Source organism: Buteo buteo, chromosome 24, assembly GCF_964188355.1.
Source record: "Buteo buteo chromosome 24, bButBut1.hap1.1, whole genome shotgun sequence".
Classification (NCBI taxonomy): Eukaryota; Metazoa; Chordata; class Aves; order Accipitriformes; family Accipitridae; genus Buteo; species Buteo buteo.
In genome coordinates, this window is record NC_134194.1 from 3,722,532 (window position 1) to 3,737,691 (window position 15,160).

Here is a 15,160-nt window from a genome sequence, read left to right on the forward strand (position 1 = left end):
CCCGAGTGCCACTTGGGTAACACAAAGGGACCTTCACGGGGCTGAGCGTTGGCCGCCCATGTCTGCACGGTCAGGGGGTGCCTTTTGGGCACGGCTGCTCCTGTTACAGGAGCTCGGTGCATCCTCCCGGGGCCAAATCCTGCTGCTTTGTTCTCCTAAAACAGCAGCAAGAAGCCAAGCGAGAGCTTCAGAGCTGAACCAAGTGTTTACTGCTTGCGTAGGTTTTCAGGACAAGCAGTTCACGGAAGGTTTAGGTTATAGCAGAGGGCAGTGCCAGCCCAGCCGTCCATCGCGCCCATCAGCAGTGCTGGTGATGAACCACAGGGCTGCAGCGGGCTGCTAGCTCGAGCACGGATGTACGCGGGAAAGGTTGATGTAATGTTACCTCCATCAATTTTTTTTTTTGCTAGAAATGTGCTTGTTACAGCCCCTGACATGAGCGTAGCCTACAAACGGCCACCAGACCAGACAGCCACCGCAGTTCCCCTTCCCGGACCCACCTTTGACCCCCAGGCCGAGCCCTGTGCCCGCAGCCGCTCTGTTCTGTACGTATGAATTTTTGTGGATTTGCAGAAGCCGTTGCCAAATCTTGAGGGGTTTTGGCTCCAGCAGTCAATAAGGAAATGCTGCAAATTCTTACTTTTCTGCACAAAGCGCTCCCAGCAGTGCCAGCTTAAAACAGGGCTTTAATTCTGTTGAGGTTCTTGTTTATTTTAAAATAAAAGGGTTTGGTGACAGTGGCCCGTTGAGACACGCTGTGTCACTGCTCTCCTCCCTGGGACCGGCCACCTCCAGCTCTTTCTCTGCTCCATCACACAGGGGGACGCGCTGGCAGATGCTGGGGACCAGTGGTCCCTCGAGCACCCTGCGCTGGTGACCGAGGTGCTCCCGATGTTACCTGGAGCATCTTCAGTCGAGGAGGGGAGTGGTGAAGTGCACAGGCACCCGTTAGCACCAAGACCGGGATCCTAAAGATGCTCTTAGGCTCATCCAGCTGGTCCAGCCAGCTTGCGTGCAGGGCTAAACATCAGGCCAGTTAATTTAAAACCTAACCCATTTAATATCTTCTTGGCGTTCCCTTTCTTCTTTGAACCCAGCTTTGGGAGTGTAGTTTTTGGCTCATGGTTTTACAGACTTTATTAGAAGCCATAAAAGTGGAATAAGTAGGCGTAACATGGTCGGTAGATCTGGGCCTGGGTACATTGAGGGTCACAAAATTGTGTTTGTGGGTTGCAGCTCATTACTGTGACCATCCACCACCATCTGTAACCCCATCCTTCGCCCTCACGCCACCAGGCTCTTTTTCTAACATCTTAAATTCGGCTCTGCTATCGAGGAGCAATAGCACCTATAAAATCTATTAGTTTAAGTTCATAAGAAGATTGGGCATCTGGTCCGAATGGCCTGATAGGTACTATTTTAATAAACAGAAAATGAAAATCATCCCTTTAAATTGCTTTCTTAAAGTCATCCTGTGCTGCAGGAGAATTCCTCTGTGAGCAGAGCTGGTGGTAAGAACGGTATCGGCATCCGCTGAAGGTTGCTGGCAGAGTTATCTTTCCACTGACTTTCCTAAGCTGATTTATTTATGGACACTGGACAAGACTAACTTAGACTGGAACGTGGGTAAAGAAAAGATGACTGACTAAAGCCTTCATCGTAATAAGTATTTTCAGAAGAGAAACGCTACACAGGATTAATTATTTCTATCTAGTATATTAAAAGGGAGCATATAGAAAAAAATGCCTTCTCCCTTCAGCCAAGTGAAGCATTCCGTTTACAGAGATGATTAACCATGGGAATTTGCTGAGTGTATTTTATTACTGCGTAATCTTCTTCAGGGATAGATGTGATCCTCGAGAGTGTTGGGGTCCACTTACTCCTTTTCCTCAAGTGCCCTTGAGAACCACTTTCAGACTAATGGCCTCAGGTTTGTTGTGCTTTTCAGGCTGATCCCAATTTTCAGCCCTTGGTTTAAATGAGCCCTTGATTGATACAGATACTTTTTTTAAATGCCGTGTCTCCGGCTGGCTGGGTAAATAAAGGAGTAAATGCTTCTTCAGCGTAATCGAGCTTCTGCGAATGGTTTGGCACTCGGCGGAGGCTTTGCCCCCGTGATGCTTCGCCGTGGCGGTGCGGGGAGAGCTGCGGCATCTCGGTGGTGGCACATCACCGGCAAACGCCGGCCCCAGTAACGGCGACGGGAATGTGTGCGGTCCCACCATCGGAGCCTTGCCGGAGTGCTCTGGGCTAAGGAGGGCAACAGAACCCACCAGCCACCTCGCTGTGCATCGGCGAGAAGCGACTTATCTCATGGTTGGGGGTCTGCTGCAGTTGGGTGCTCGGTGACGGTGCTCAGCCGCAGGTAAAGCCGTTGTGCCACCGTGGAGCTGGGCAGGTCCGTCCTTCCCAGCACCGCGTCCTCCGCCGTAGGGGCTGGGGGGGACAATTAGGGCTTTGGGGGTCACTTTGGGGTGGGGGGAGGTGGGGATGGTGTTGAAGACCACTCTCACGGCAGAGAGCCAGGGCACCTCGCTGCTCTCCGAGCTGTTCGGTGGCACCCCGAGAAGCTGTTGCCCCAGACCGCGGGTTTTTTCCCCAAGAACAGTGTCATTTGGGGAGCGTGGTGCTTGCTGTGCTCTTCAGCAGCGCGCTGTTTCTTTTTTATTTTCAGTTTTACTCGAGTAAAACTTCAGGGTCCAGCGAAGGGGTTTCTGCTTGGATTTTTTTTAAGGTAGAAGAGGTTTCTGCTTGAGATGAAGAAAATCCTTGTGTTGCTGTAATAGGATAATGAGTCTCTGTAATGCATCTATGTTGTACTAAGGAACTTTCAGGCAATGCTGTTTGGTTTTGTAGTGTTTTCATTTCCTGCTTTGGCATTATTTATCCTCTGCCACCTGCTGAGTTTGGTGCATTTGAGACATTCCCCGTTGGGGTGTGGGTCACCCCAGCCTCGTGACGCTTTCCATCCCCAACCCAGGGTCATGCGCGATACTTTCTGTTCTCTCAACACCCCCTGCACATCACGGAGCCTCAGAAGCTCAGGATCTTGCCTTCTCCATGTGCTTTGTAACACACTGCTTGCTACCTAAGACTCTTTTGCTCTAATTTAGGTTGAGAGAGGTGGTTTGGGGCTTTTTGGAGCATGTTCTTGCTTGTCTTGCAGACCCAGTTTGGTTGGGTTGGTTGGTCATGCCCTACACAGGGTCCCTGGCTGCAGGGGTGCTCCTGTGTCACCATCACCATTTATTTGGAACATGCCAGGGCTGATGCAGCCTGGGGCTAAGCATGTCTCACCCTCTTTGAACTGAGTCTAGGGATGAATAACTAAAGCACCCAAACTCTGGGGGAACTGGAAGAACCCTTGAAGACGCATGAAATTCCTCTTGTGCTGTGGAGATCTGCTCGTGCAGGAGTTGGCCCCGATGGAGATGGCAGGGCAGTGCAAACGAGTTGGGCCGATGAGATCTCAGCCTCACAAATGCCCCGGTAATGAATTTTTTAGCACTGCTTTTGCAGTTTACTTGACTACTTCTATTTTTTTAAAAAGCAGGAAATTCTCTAAACAAGCCAACATAAGCCCTTCGATACGGATAAAGGGAAATGGGAAAACTGGTAATTGAGGTAATTAAGAGCTTGACTCTTGCCTTCTCTCAGAGAAAAGAAAAATCAATGGAGTGCCTGGGCGGCCGCATTGCTGCTGTCAGCAGGAGGGGATGCGGACGCTCTCCCACGCCAAGGCAGATGCCGGGGCACAGCACGGCTGTGCCGCTGGCTCTCGCCGAGGGTGAGGAACAGGTATTTTCACCAGTCGTCAGAAAACCATCTCTTCCAGCATGTGCCTGCTTCTTGCCAGACTCCTCCGGGCACCTACTGCCCGCCACGGCCCCGGCAGTGATGGTTGGCATCCCTTATCACCCACGTCCCGCACCACGGGCCATGTGTTGCCATCCTGAAGCAGGTACCAAGTCCTGCATCTTCCCCACCACGCCCGAGGCTGGAATAGGAGAGGAAAACTGAAAAAACAAGACTAGAAATAAAAAGGAAGGGTTGGTTCCTATGGGATCACCAATGCCCGAACCTGGGATGTGAAGAATATTAGTACATAATGCAAAATTCACCACAAATTTGTGTGAGTTGGTGGCACGTGTGCAGACATCCTCGTCACCCAGCCTGGGTTTTTCTTGTTCCACTGAGCAGCTATTTGGAAACGTGGATGTTTCCAGAGGGATTAAGCCCTGTTCCTGCAAAGCCCTGATGGTGTCCCTGCCAGGCCCAGCTCTTGGAGCCCAGCGGGAGATGGACAGGAGATACTGGCAAGGGCACTCCATATTTTTTTTCCCTTTTTCTAGCTGCATCTCCACTGCAGTGTGTCTAGGCAGCACAAAGCTTACAGCTTTTCGGGCTCCAGTTTTCTTGATGTTATTGTAGATGAGGAGGGGTGCACAGCATGGTCTGGTTTCTATATTGCTGTAAATCAGGGTATGGGTTTTTCCAAAGGATTGCTCTTTTGTGTTAAATTGTAGGATCGCTTCCTTCCACTGTTTTTCCTAGCCCAAGGCAACTGTCTCTGCAGTCATTGATCTTTATATCTGAACACCGACAAGCTCTTTGCAGGTGTGTTAGCATGTGTCAGGGAGGAATGGGTTGCTTTTTAGGAACATGATTTTACCCGCTAAAGCAAATCCAGGAATTGACGGGGGGGCCGCGCACCTCCGGGCGTCGTGTCCTGCTTGGTCTTCCCAGCGGCTCGGGGTGTCCCCTGTGAGCCCCAGCATCTGGCAGCCTCCTGCACCCCTCGGGGTGGAAGGGATGCTCACAGGAGCAGGCACAGCCTCTCGTACGGTTTGCTGAATCGTTTGCAAGCCATAAAAACCTCGTGTTTAACTAAGTACTGTGGAAGAGTCGGGGGTTTGAGCTGGACCAGGCATCCAGCGGGTCTTTGTAGGGTTATACAAGCTGCTCGCTGTATGAAAAAAATAGTTTTGCAGTTATTTCCGAGGCGCCGTTGGGCACCACATACCAGCACCGCTCGAGACACAGCTCAAAGCCACCCAGCAGGGCAGAGTGTCCCGATGAAAGGCACTGCTGTCCCTGCGGAGGTGCAGACTTGGCTCTGGAGTCTCGTCTCCCACCGGTGCAAATCAGCCTTAGCTACGCTAAAGTCATAAAATTCATGTCAGTAGCAAACCAGCGTAAGAGGAGCCAGATCCAAACCTGCAGTGTTTGTTTTCCGATTAGGTATCCTACGTGAGGTTTCAGCCTCGCTGGGTCTGGCCATCGCTGGGTGTGCGGAATCTGCGGGTAAGGTCTCGATGGCAGCGTTTGTTTTCCTGGGACTGGGGGGCACAGCGTCCCCCCGGTGTGGGCATCGCCTCGGGACGCTCTGGCTGATGCACTTCCCTCCTCCGTGGCTGTGTTGGTCTCGGAGGTTTCATGCGAAGGGGCTCGGGGGGGCTGCGGACCATTTGGGATGTCTTTCCTTTTTCATCTTTTCCCTTGGTTACGGACAACAGGCTTGGGGTTAGAAGTTCTCAGCCAGGTGCCTTCTTTGTGCAGTTTCTTCATTTCTGACCTCCTCTGTTTGCTGATACTTGAAATGGCAAGAACACGGCATGAACGTGTCCCAGCATCCCCAAGTCAGAATTAACTCCAGGGAATGCCAGCTCGTGGTGCTGGATCAATGAGGGGGCACAGGGTCCTGCCCGTGAAGAGGAAACTCCAGAAGTAAAGTTTAGTGGTTCTCTTTAGAAGATACATTTCTTATTAATACTTATTCTGTATAGCACTAATAATTGCTAACGGAAGCAAACTGCAGTGAGATAGGAGCTGTGCAGGCAGCGCGGTGCTGCGGTAACCAAGTGCTGCAACACTTGGTCAGCCCTCCCCAAAATGTGTTTCCAAACAGGGGGAGGCACCTGCCATCGCTGCGTTGGCACATTTCAAACCTTTCAACTGAGCGCCAGCGAGCATGTGGAGCACGCCGTTAGATCTTTGTATCTTAATTAACTTGATCTTCATCGTCAGCGATGTGGTGAGAAGCAAAGAGTCGCTCTGTAAATTCCGGTTCCCGTTAAACCAAAGCAAACTCCCATTTAACAGCGCAGTGTTAGGAAGGGCAGAACGTCGAGCTTTTGTGCCGGCAGTGCTGTTACCGTCAGCGACCCCGTGGAGCTCCCCGCGATCTCTGCATCACCAGGGTCTGCGCAAAGCCAGGACCCGAGAGTCTAAACACCCTTCCAAGTTTTGGGGCGGTTTGGTAGCATTCGGCTGCGTGACCGGGGAGAGTCACTCGTCTCCCGTCTCTGAGCGTCGGGTCCAGCAAAAATCCTTTTCCACGAGACGATACCTGCAATAAGGCAGCAGAGGCTGCGCACACACGGCGGGGCTTGGGCAGGCGCCGCGTCGTGAAACTGGCCGCACCGGGAACGCGTCGGCTCTCGGCGGGTGGTATCGTATGTACCGCGTTACAGATAACCCAAAGAGATTTCTCCAGTCACCGACAGCATCCTTATCAGCCTAAGTGCGTTTCGGTGGCTGTCAATGCAGTTAAATGACCTGTTCAGGCCGCTCCTTTGATACGTACACAGAGCATTAATCTTTGCACTTTTATGCCAGGCTAAAAATAGCAGCTCCTTTCTCCCGCTGCCCCGAGCATCCCCGGCTGGCCCCGTGTCCCGCTGTCACCTGTTGCAGCGGCTGTTGGGCGAGCGGCTTGTGTAACTCGGCTTAACGAAGGCTGAAGGCGCCATCCCTGTGCCCGCTCAGGCAGCTCTTTCCAACAGGAACGCTCATGGCAGTTGGAGGATTTTTGGTTTTTTCTCAACAGCTCCGAGCTTTCTCTTGTAAGACCGCTGCGCCCAGCCTGCCTGAGCATCCACCGAGGGCTTGGCGCTTTGCAAAGCTGAGCTGGACCTGGGCTCGTGGGAAGGAGAGGTTTGGTCCTTCTTGGACCAACTCACGTCATACCGGTGACTTCTGTATATTTTAGGGGGTTGGGAACTCCTTAGATGAGAGTCCTGAAGCCTGACCGGAGCGTGCCTAGTTTCAGTGTTATTACTGCTGTCTGCATTAAATACAGACGTTACTGAATCCCCAAGCCCTGTCCTAGATTACAGTGAGCTCGTTTTAAAATCTGGGGACTGAGAGCTGTCTTTTCATGGGGTTATTTTCAGATCCTGAACTGAAATTTGGAGATGTCCTCAGGGCATGGGGAGACATCTTTATTTTCAGTTTACTGATGGGGAAAGTAAGGCAAAAGAGGCAAAAGGAACGCCTTTCTTGATGTTTCCTTCTCTAAGCAACCAAATTATTGCTTCTCCTGCTGGTGGCTCTGGAAGTGCCTCCAATGGTCGTGACTGCCAAGGGCAGCAATTAAACTAAACATCTGGGTCCGGAGAAGCTCCAGGTTCATCTTCCTGCCCTGCCACAGATTTCCTTCCCAACCTTGGGCAAGGCAGGTAGGGTCCCCTGTTCCCGAGGGCAGCCGTGCACAAATTTTTTCCCTCGGCGCTTACAGACCTTGGAGCATCTGGTACCACGATTCAGCTGATTATGTGATGGGCACGATGGCTTTGCCCCAGGCACATCACAGAGCACGAGGCACTTGATGCTCCGACATTAACTTACGTGTTGGGACAGAAGGCAGATAAAAGTCTTGCAGGGGCCATCGGGCTTCCCAGCTGGCACTGGTGCAAGAGCAGAATTGGATCCTCAGGCTTTGCAGGGCAGAGAAGCTGCTTGGAAGGGGATGATGTGCTGCAGCGGGTTGCTGTTTGCTTGTTTGTTTCTTCGCAGTGTCTTTCTGTGTTGACATTTGTGCCGGGAGGTGGTATTTTGGGGAGGAAACGTGAGCTGTGCAAATACTGCAGCGAGCTCCAGCTCCCAACTTCGCAGAGATCTGTCAGCTGGCACCACAGGCTGCTTTTCATTTCCAGCTCGTCCTCTGCTTGCATGTCATTATGCATGACACTGTTGACGTGTGCATGGCAAGTGTCATGCATATTGCCGCAGAGTTGCCAAGAAAAGGCAGAAGAGCTGACAGCCAGCGCCTGTTCGCTCTCTGTGCAGGGAGTGTGCAGCAGATGAGGCAGTTCCTTTCCCTGTCCCTGTGGTTGTGATCAGAGAGCGCTCGGAACAAATCTCGCAGACCATCGTGGGATGTTGTCCATTGCCGAGCCTGCCAAAGTGCTGCCCAGCACGGTTTGAATGCGGCCCTAAAGTCTGTGGCGTGCTGAAGGTGTCCCTGCCTGCAACGTGGGGCTTGGTCGGCAGGGCTTGGCTGGAGGATGTTTTAAATCAGGGGTTGCTCTGCCTGCAGGTGATGCCCGACCCACTCTGTGCAGGTATCCACTCCCCAGGGTATCTCATCTGAGCAGCCCAGGACCAGGATCCGATCTCTGTTGTGCCCCAGTAAATTGGTAGTAATTGCTTCTGGGGAATTAATGGCTGGAGGAGTCGCTGTTGCTATCAGTATTTGGACCATCGCATCCATTGGACCTCATTTTTCTCATGTAAAGAGTTAATTTCCATAGGTGAATGGGAAAACTATTGCTGTAGGTAAAGGAAAGTTGCCACGGACCCGTGCTGGGACCGGCTGTCAGCGTGAGCCCATTAGTCGACTGGTGTAATGGGGCTGGAAGCAGAGAACCCAGCCAAGACGGCCGGCATCACTGGGGAGAGGGCAGCAAGCAAAGCTGGGCAACTTCTGGTCACCAAACTATAACTCATCTTTCCTGCAGTCAGGTCCCGGACCGGGTGAGAGGGGAAGCAACTGGGAGAACTGGGGAGACCTCCGGAGACGCCTCTGCTCCTGCTGAGCGCTTGGGGCAGAGCACAGCGGGGAGAAGGCGTTCAGCTGCCGCTGGCTCAAGTTTCCGAACGTAACTAGGGCAGAGCATTGCGCTTAAATTCATCCACCGGGCAAAGAGTCTCGTATTCGCAGAGTGCCAAACCCGGCGCCTGCGTGTCGCCCTCCTGCCCGCAGGGGGGAAGGAGCTTGATCCCCGGCGTGGCTGAGATGGCAGCGCGATGAGCAGAAGCCCTTGCCTTAGCCCTGTCCTCGGGTTTATCCCACGGCTCGGGCGCATCCCTGCCTTTCTGAGGGTTTGGGATGCCCCTTTGTGGCCGTGGAGCAGGGATGGGTCGGTGCCGTGGTCTCCCCCTCGCCAGCAGGACCACTGGCTCCGGGCAAGAGCATCGCTACTCCTAACGACCCCGGTCCTGTGCTTGCATGTGCTTTCCAGATCAGATTTCCCGGTTTCACAGGCAGGAAAGTGTATTTCTCCCAAACAGGCTATTTCTGCCCTGATGTGGTATTCCTGCATGAGCCTCTCCACGAGCCCCCCATGGGGAGAAACAACCCTCTAATGCCAGGGGGAGCAACGTGAGGTTGATGACAGCAGCTGTAGCCGTAGGTCGAGTTATTTGACTCAGGAATGCGAGCGCGGAGGAGGCTGCTTACCAGGCTGGTGGTAATGCAAGGTGGGGAGGAAGAAAGGAGCCATACAAAGTGGAAAAATGGTTTAATTTCTCATGGTGTGAGGGGGAATTGGAGAACTGTTGAAGACCGGGCATGTTACCGCGGAGAGCCCGGCGCAGAGCCGCCCGCTCGGTGATTCCCTGGGGTTGCTCTGCAGCGTGGAGCCGTGCGGGGCACGGGCTGGTTCGTACTGAAAAACATCAGTGGGCGTTTAGGAAGAATGAGATGTGGTGGTAAAGCCTGCGTGCGGCACTGATGCCAGTTTTATTTCTGAAGGGATTGGTGTTACATGACCAATCTGAAGGGAAGAATACACTGAGGCAGATGGAGGCACAGGCTAAAAACCAAATTCCTGATTCCCAGACCGCTCGTTCCCCTCCTGATCGTGGCCCAAGGCGGGTGGCCGTGGTGCTGCGTAGGAAGCCAGCCCGGTGGGAGCTGGAGCCATGCCGTGGTGGGATGCGGGCTGGCCCAAGGTGGTGGGTGCGATGCCGGGAGCGATGCTGCCACAGTGCTGCTTCTTCGTGCTGCTTTTCTCTGGGACACGGGGAAAAGCACAAACTCCAGGTTTGAGGTCCCAGGAAGGGGAGCTGGCAGCCAGGCTGTGCTCAGTGTTTCCCGAAAATCGGCTTGTTTTGATGCATCCCCACTCAAACCACCACATAAGGTGCCCAGACCAGCAGTCTCTGGGAAAGTGCTTGTGCCCAGGTTGTGGTCCTTAGAGCGTCCAAGGCACAGGAGACAACACCTGAGCACACAAAACCCCTTTGATTTTGCTGGGCTTGTTTTTGTTCTTCGATTCAGGTTTGCGCACAGCGTGGTCGCACCCTCCATGGCAAGAAGTGGGGTACTTCTGCGAGGCATAGCTCTTTCTCAACCTCTCCTTCTTTTCTTCCAGGATCATACCGCAGCTGGAGAACTCGCCTTCACAGGTTTCACCGAGTAGCCTGCCTGGCTCTGAGATTTCGGAAGCTACAAGGACTTACTTGCAGGGAGTGAGCCGCTACGACCTGGATGAGCTCGATGCTTGCTGGTTGGAACTTGTTAACATGGAGCTCAAGGAGATGGGTGAGTATTGCTGTTGTTTTTCTCCTTGCCTGGGCATCCCAGAGTGGGCATTTTTAAGGCTTTTTAGGTAATTGTGGAACAAAAGGCCTTGAAGAAGAAATCTTCTTTAAGGATCTCCAAAAGAGATCACATGGATTGCCACAGCGCAGGATCTTGAGTGTATCCACCTCAATGCTTCTCGCTCACATAGGGCTTTTGGGATGTGGTGCAAGAAGAAGGGGGCAAACCAGATGACGGTAGGAACAGTTCAGCGTGCCCTGTGGAGCAGGGGTCTGATTCGCAGAAGAACTGATAGACCCAGATCCCTCATGACCACGCTCTGATTGCGTGACCATCATCAACTCCCGTACTGATCCCTGCAGCATCTGGGCTGCAGGAGGAGGTGTGGGTCAGGATGGGTGTGTTGAACCTGACTCCTCTTCCTTTGGCCAGATCTGAAAGCGTTTCTCCAACGTTTCTCCAGCCGGGCAGGTGGAGTCAGAGGGAAGAGGCTTTCCTAGTCAAAATGTGTAATTCTCAGAAATGCTGGTCCTGGGTTGTCTCTCGGTTCCCAAGTGTCTCTAAATATCACAGCATAATGTAGCCTGCTGCTATATCACTGCACATTCTTAAAATCCATTAGTGCATTTCGGTTGAGTGCAAGTACCTGGACTTGGAATTTGACCATTGGCACTAGTGCTTAGCATGGTCTGCTGGGCACATTTGCTGGCACAGACACGTGGGTGTGTAGTCCTGCCAGACCGTGGAGGGATTTTCCAGTCCTTGTTAGGTAAGGCTTGCTGCGGTGTGGCTGCTGCGACGCAGGTAAGAATAACAACGCCATAAAACATTCACCTTGTGAGGTCAGTGAAAGCTGAAGTGTGCCTACGTGAAGCATTACTCCCCGTTGCAAAGGTCTTTCGAGGGTGGGACAAAGTATGTTATCAAGTGCTTGAGCAGACGGGATTGTGCGCCGCCGAGCAGGAAGGTTGTGCTGAGTCTCACAGCCTGCCGGCTAAGAGCTGCAGCAAGATTCAGTAAGATTGCAGTAAGATTTAGCTCAGTAAGTTTGCACGGAGCATTAACGAGCTCAGAAGTTGGCCACCACATTGGCTGATCTGGGTGGCAGAAGATCTCTGTTCTTCTGATGTACTTGTGATTTACAAGCAAATTTTGTTACCATGATCTCTGGGACCTTGAGAAAGTTGCAGAGGCTGCTTTTAGAGTTTGGCTAATTATCTGTTATATGTATCCTGTATATTGGATTTCCCATAATCTCGGTGTTGTGGAGCCTATAGTATCACTAGCAAATCACAGTCAGCTTTGCCCTCGTTAACTGGTCCTGTATTAGCAGCCTCAGCTCTGTCATTAGCACACCCAGGTTTTGAAATACCGGCAGCTACAGTCAAGTCCTTGGGCAGCGCAGAAGGTGCTCCTGGGCAAAGCGGAGTGGCTAGGTCCTGCTCGGGTACCTTGTAGAGGATTCACCCTTCCTAACACAACAGAGCTGCCGTTACTGCATCGAGAAACCAGATTGTACCACACTGGATGTCCTTCTGACTCCACCGTGCTTTCGCTGTATCTCCTGCTGCATTTCCCTCGCTGTCTCCGCAGCTGGGTGGCCGTCAGAGGTGTCTCTGGGCTCCAGAGAAGGGTTGTCTCTATTTCCACTTCCCCCTCGTACGGATTTCAGAAGCCTCTAGAAAGGCAGCAGGCAGAGATTTGGCTTGTGCAGCTCAGTTGGGTTAAATTTGGCTCGCTTTATTATTTCTTCAAAGTATTAGGTTACAAATGCAATGCCTTAAATAGCTTTCAGATGCAGAGCTCCCACGCTGGTGGGTAACTGGAAGGTTGAGGTGAGACGGGAGCTGGCTGTCCCCTGCGGCCGCGAGCGGCACGCCGCCTTCGGGCTGGCACGTGCCGAACCGGAGTGTGTTGGGGAACAGAGGCGGCTTTGCCAGCGGTGCTGCCTTGGGAATGGGTTGGATTTAGGAGGGGAGCTTGAGCATCCTCACAGCTATCTACCCCCGGTAGCCCCGCTCCTTGCAGGTGCATTGGGTGGGCTGGCGTCGCAGCATCCCGATGAGCACACCCTGAACCCCATGTCGGGACGGAGGCGATGCTTTGCCAGTGACACTCTGTGGAATTTTGAACAAGATGCATTTTTTTTTTTCCTCCGGCTCCTTGTCATTTATCAGCCAGTCAGCTTTTTCAAGGACGGTCCTTAGGAGGTGTTTGTACAGCACCGGTCTCTGACGAAGCCCCTGAGCCCTCCTGCCATAACCAACTAGAGACGGTAATAACGAACCCGGGGGATTTCAGCAGTGGTAATGCAAAGAGCCTCACTGTCCGTCAGCTGATTCTCCAGCCCATTTCTGTTGCTGAAAGAGCACTGTAATTACTGGCTGAGCCTAAAATATGCTGGGGAGAGAGTAGCTTTGAAAACCAGCGTTTGGCGTGTGAAATCCACTGCGGGTATGGCTCCAGCCCGAAGGATTCTGGTATCTCGCCCCATCCCCCAGCTCCCCCCACTCCTCTAGCTGTGCGAGGGCTAGTGCATTTTTTCTAGTGACTTGAAAGGGAAAAACATGTGGCATTGATTAATAACCCATCCCTGGCACCGCGGTGAGCTGGGGGTCTGGCAGGTAAGGAGCGGGATGGATGCTGGTACTTCTGGCTGCGGGACCACGGTCGCATCGCCCGCGCCGGCCGTGCCCGGTGCTGCCCGGGGAGCTGGACCGCAGCGGCTGCGGGGCATCGGGGCTGCTCGGGATGCGTTTTGCTGCCCGTGGGAGTTGATGGGGTTTGGGTGCTCCTAGAGGAAAAGCGTTGAAGGAAATCTATCGCTGCTCACCCTCCTGGGCTGTGCCGGAGTGGAGGCTCTGCTCCTGCTTCCCATATGGGAGAAGCTGCGCAGCCGGGGGCAGCGGGGTGGGATTTTGGGTGCCCTTCACCGCCCAACGCAGAAGATTGCCGCCTGCCTAGGTTGGTCTGAAGGCAGTCCATAAATAGCGCTTTCTCCCAGAAGCCCTCGACGTTAATGACATACTGAGATTTCCAAACCAGCTTTGCTAATCTCTGAGATCATTAACATGATTTAACTGGAGAATTGCAGCCTCCTCCTATTCAGAGAAGTCAGGAGTTATCTCCCAGCTTCAAGAGATAGGCAGAAGTTTAAATTCCTCCTGGGTGTTTGGCTGAGCTGTTGTCACTGGGCAGTCCAGGGGCACAATGTGTCATTCCCAAAATATTTAATGACAAAGAAGGAGCCTGATCTCTGACTGGCTCTTGAGGAGCTGCAGGGAGGAGAGCTGGAAAACACCTATGAGATCATCCATCTCGCTTTGCCGTTAGCGCGCATTGATCCACGTAGCACATGCCTTTTCCAGTCCTTTTTAGGTCACCCCAGGGATGGAATTTTATCACCAAGATCAGATAAATCTCCAGATAGCTCCAGCTCTCTGCACTCTGCCGGCTCCTCTCCCAATTAGGTGGAATTGCTCCGAAAAGCAAAAGTTTTACACGTAAAACAGCTTTAAATAACTTTAAACTCCCCAGTAAGATACCTCAGTAGCTGTTACTGTACTTGGTAGAAATGTAGTGTTTAAAGAACTTCTGTGCACTAGAGATGAAATCAATATTTCAGCATGCCTAAATGTTTTATTTGTTGCTGCTGCAATATGAGATAGTAAAAAAAAGTGGATCTGAAGGAGTCTGAATGAAACCCTGAGCCAGATTCCAGTATATGCCACTCCAGGCAGCACAGGCCTTTCCTTTTAGAGCAGAGCCATGCCGTAAGTCGTCGTTTTTATATTAACGTTTTATGCTGTATTTTGTGATCTTCCCTAAATCCAAAGCTATTGTAAAAGCAAGGCTAGAGAGACTTCAAAGACCAAGGCTGAAATATCCCTTTGCGGTGATCGGCACTTCATAAACACACGGAAAATCCTCAAGAAATTGCTAAAAAACGTTGCCGGAATCAATTTTGCTGAAGGCAGAGTCGAAGTTTCTAAGTATTCCCTTGACTTAATCCATATGGTGTATGCTGCTCACATATGCCCACCATAGCTTCTATCTTGGGAGCTGGAGGTGTTCCTGGTATTTTATGGCAGGAACATGCAAAGGTCACATGTATTGCTTTTGAAGCTCCAGGGGGAATTCATCACTGCATACTTGAGATATGTCTGTGTACTAATGAGATGATACCTCCCTCGGCGGAGGTGAGATTGGTCAAGTAGATGTGGAATAAACCGAAGTCGCTGGAGTAACCCCGGGGAAGATGTGCTCAATGGAGCAGAGGCTGCCGTTAAACGCACGCCTCGGAGAGCGGCTCCTCGCCTCCCTGGCAGCGCCAGGAGTCCCTGTCCGAGGTTATCCCCATCCCCCCGTGTCCTTGCGGGATTCGGGGAGCCCCTTTTTCCCCCCACCCGAGGCAGCACGCTGGCATTCCCCAGGCAGGACCTGTCCCCACGCAGGTGCCACCCCCCTACGGGTGCCCATCACCGTGGCCATGCTCCATCCACTGTGCAGGGCCACCCCAATATCTGTCATCTGAAGCTCTCCCGTTATTTTAACGACTTTGAGAGCGATTCCCCACCGTGTAGCCCCATTCCCCGCCGGTGCAGCCGGCCG

The 15,160-nt window shown here is 52.5% G+C and overlaps 1 protein-coding gene across 7 annotated transcripts in view; it reads left to right on the forward strand.

Moving 5' to 3' along the window:
- The window catches only part of JADE2 (jade family PHD finger 2), an 84,846-nt gene that overhangs the window by 34,023 nt on the left and 35,663 nt on the right, over window positions 1–15,160 (forward strand). For all 7 annotated transcript variants that reach the window (XM_075056555.1, XM_075056560.1, XM_075056554.1 and 4 more), the window contains one exon: window positions 10,380–10,549. In XM_075056555.1, coding sequence (XP_074912656.1) covers window positions 10,380–10,549 — 170 coding nt within the window. The remainder of the gene's footprint in view (window positions 1–10,379; window positions 10,550–15,160) is intronic.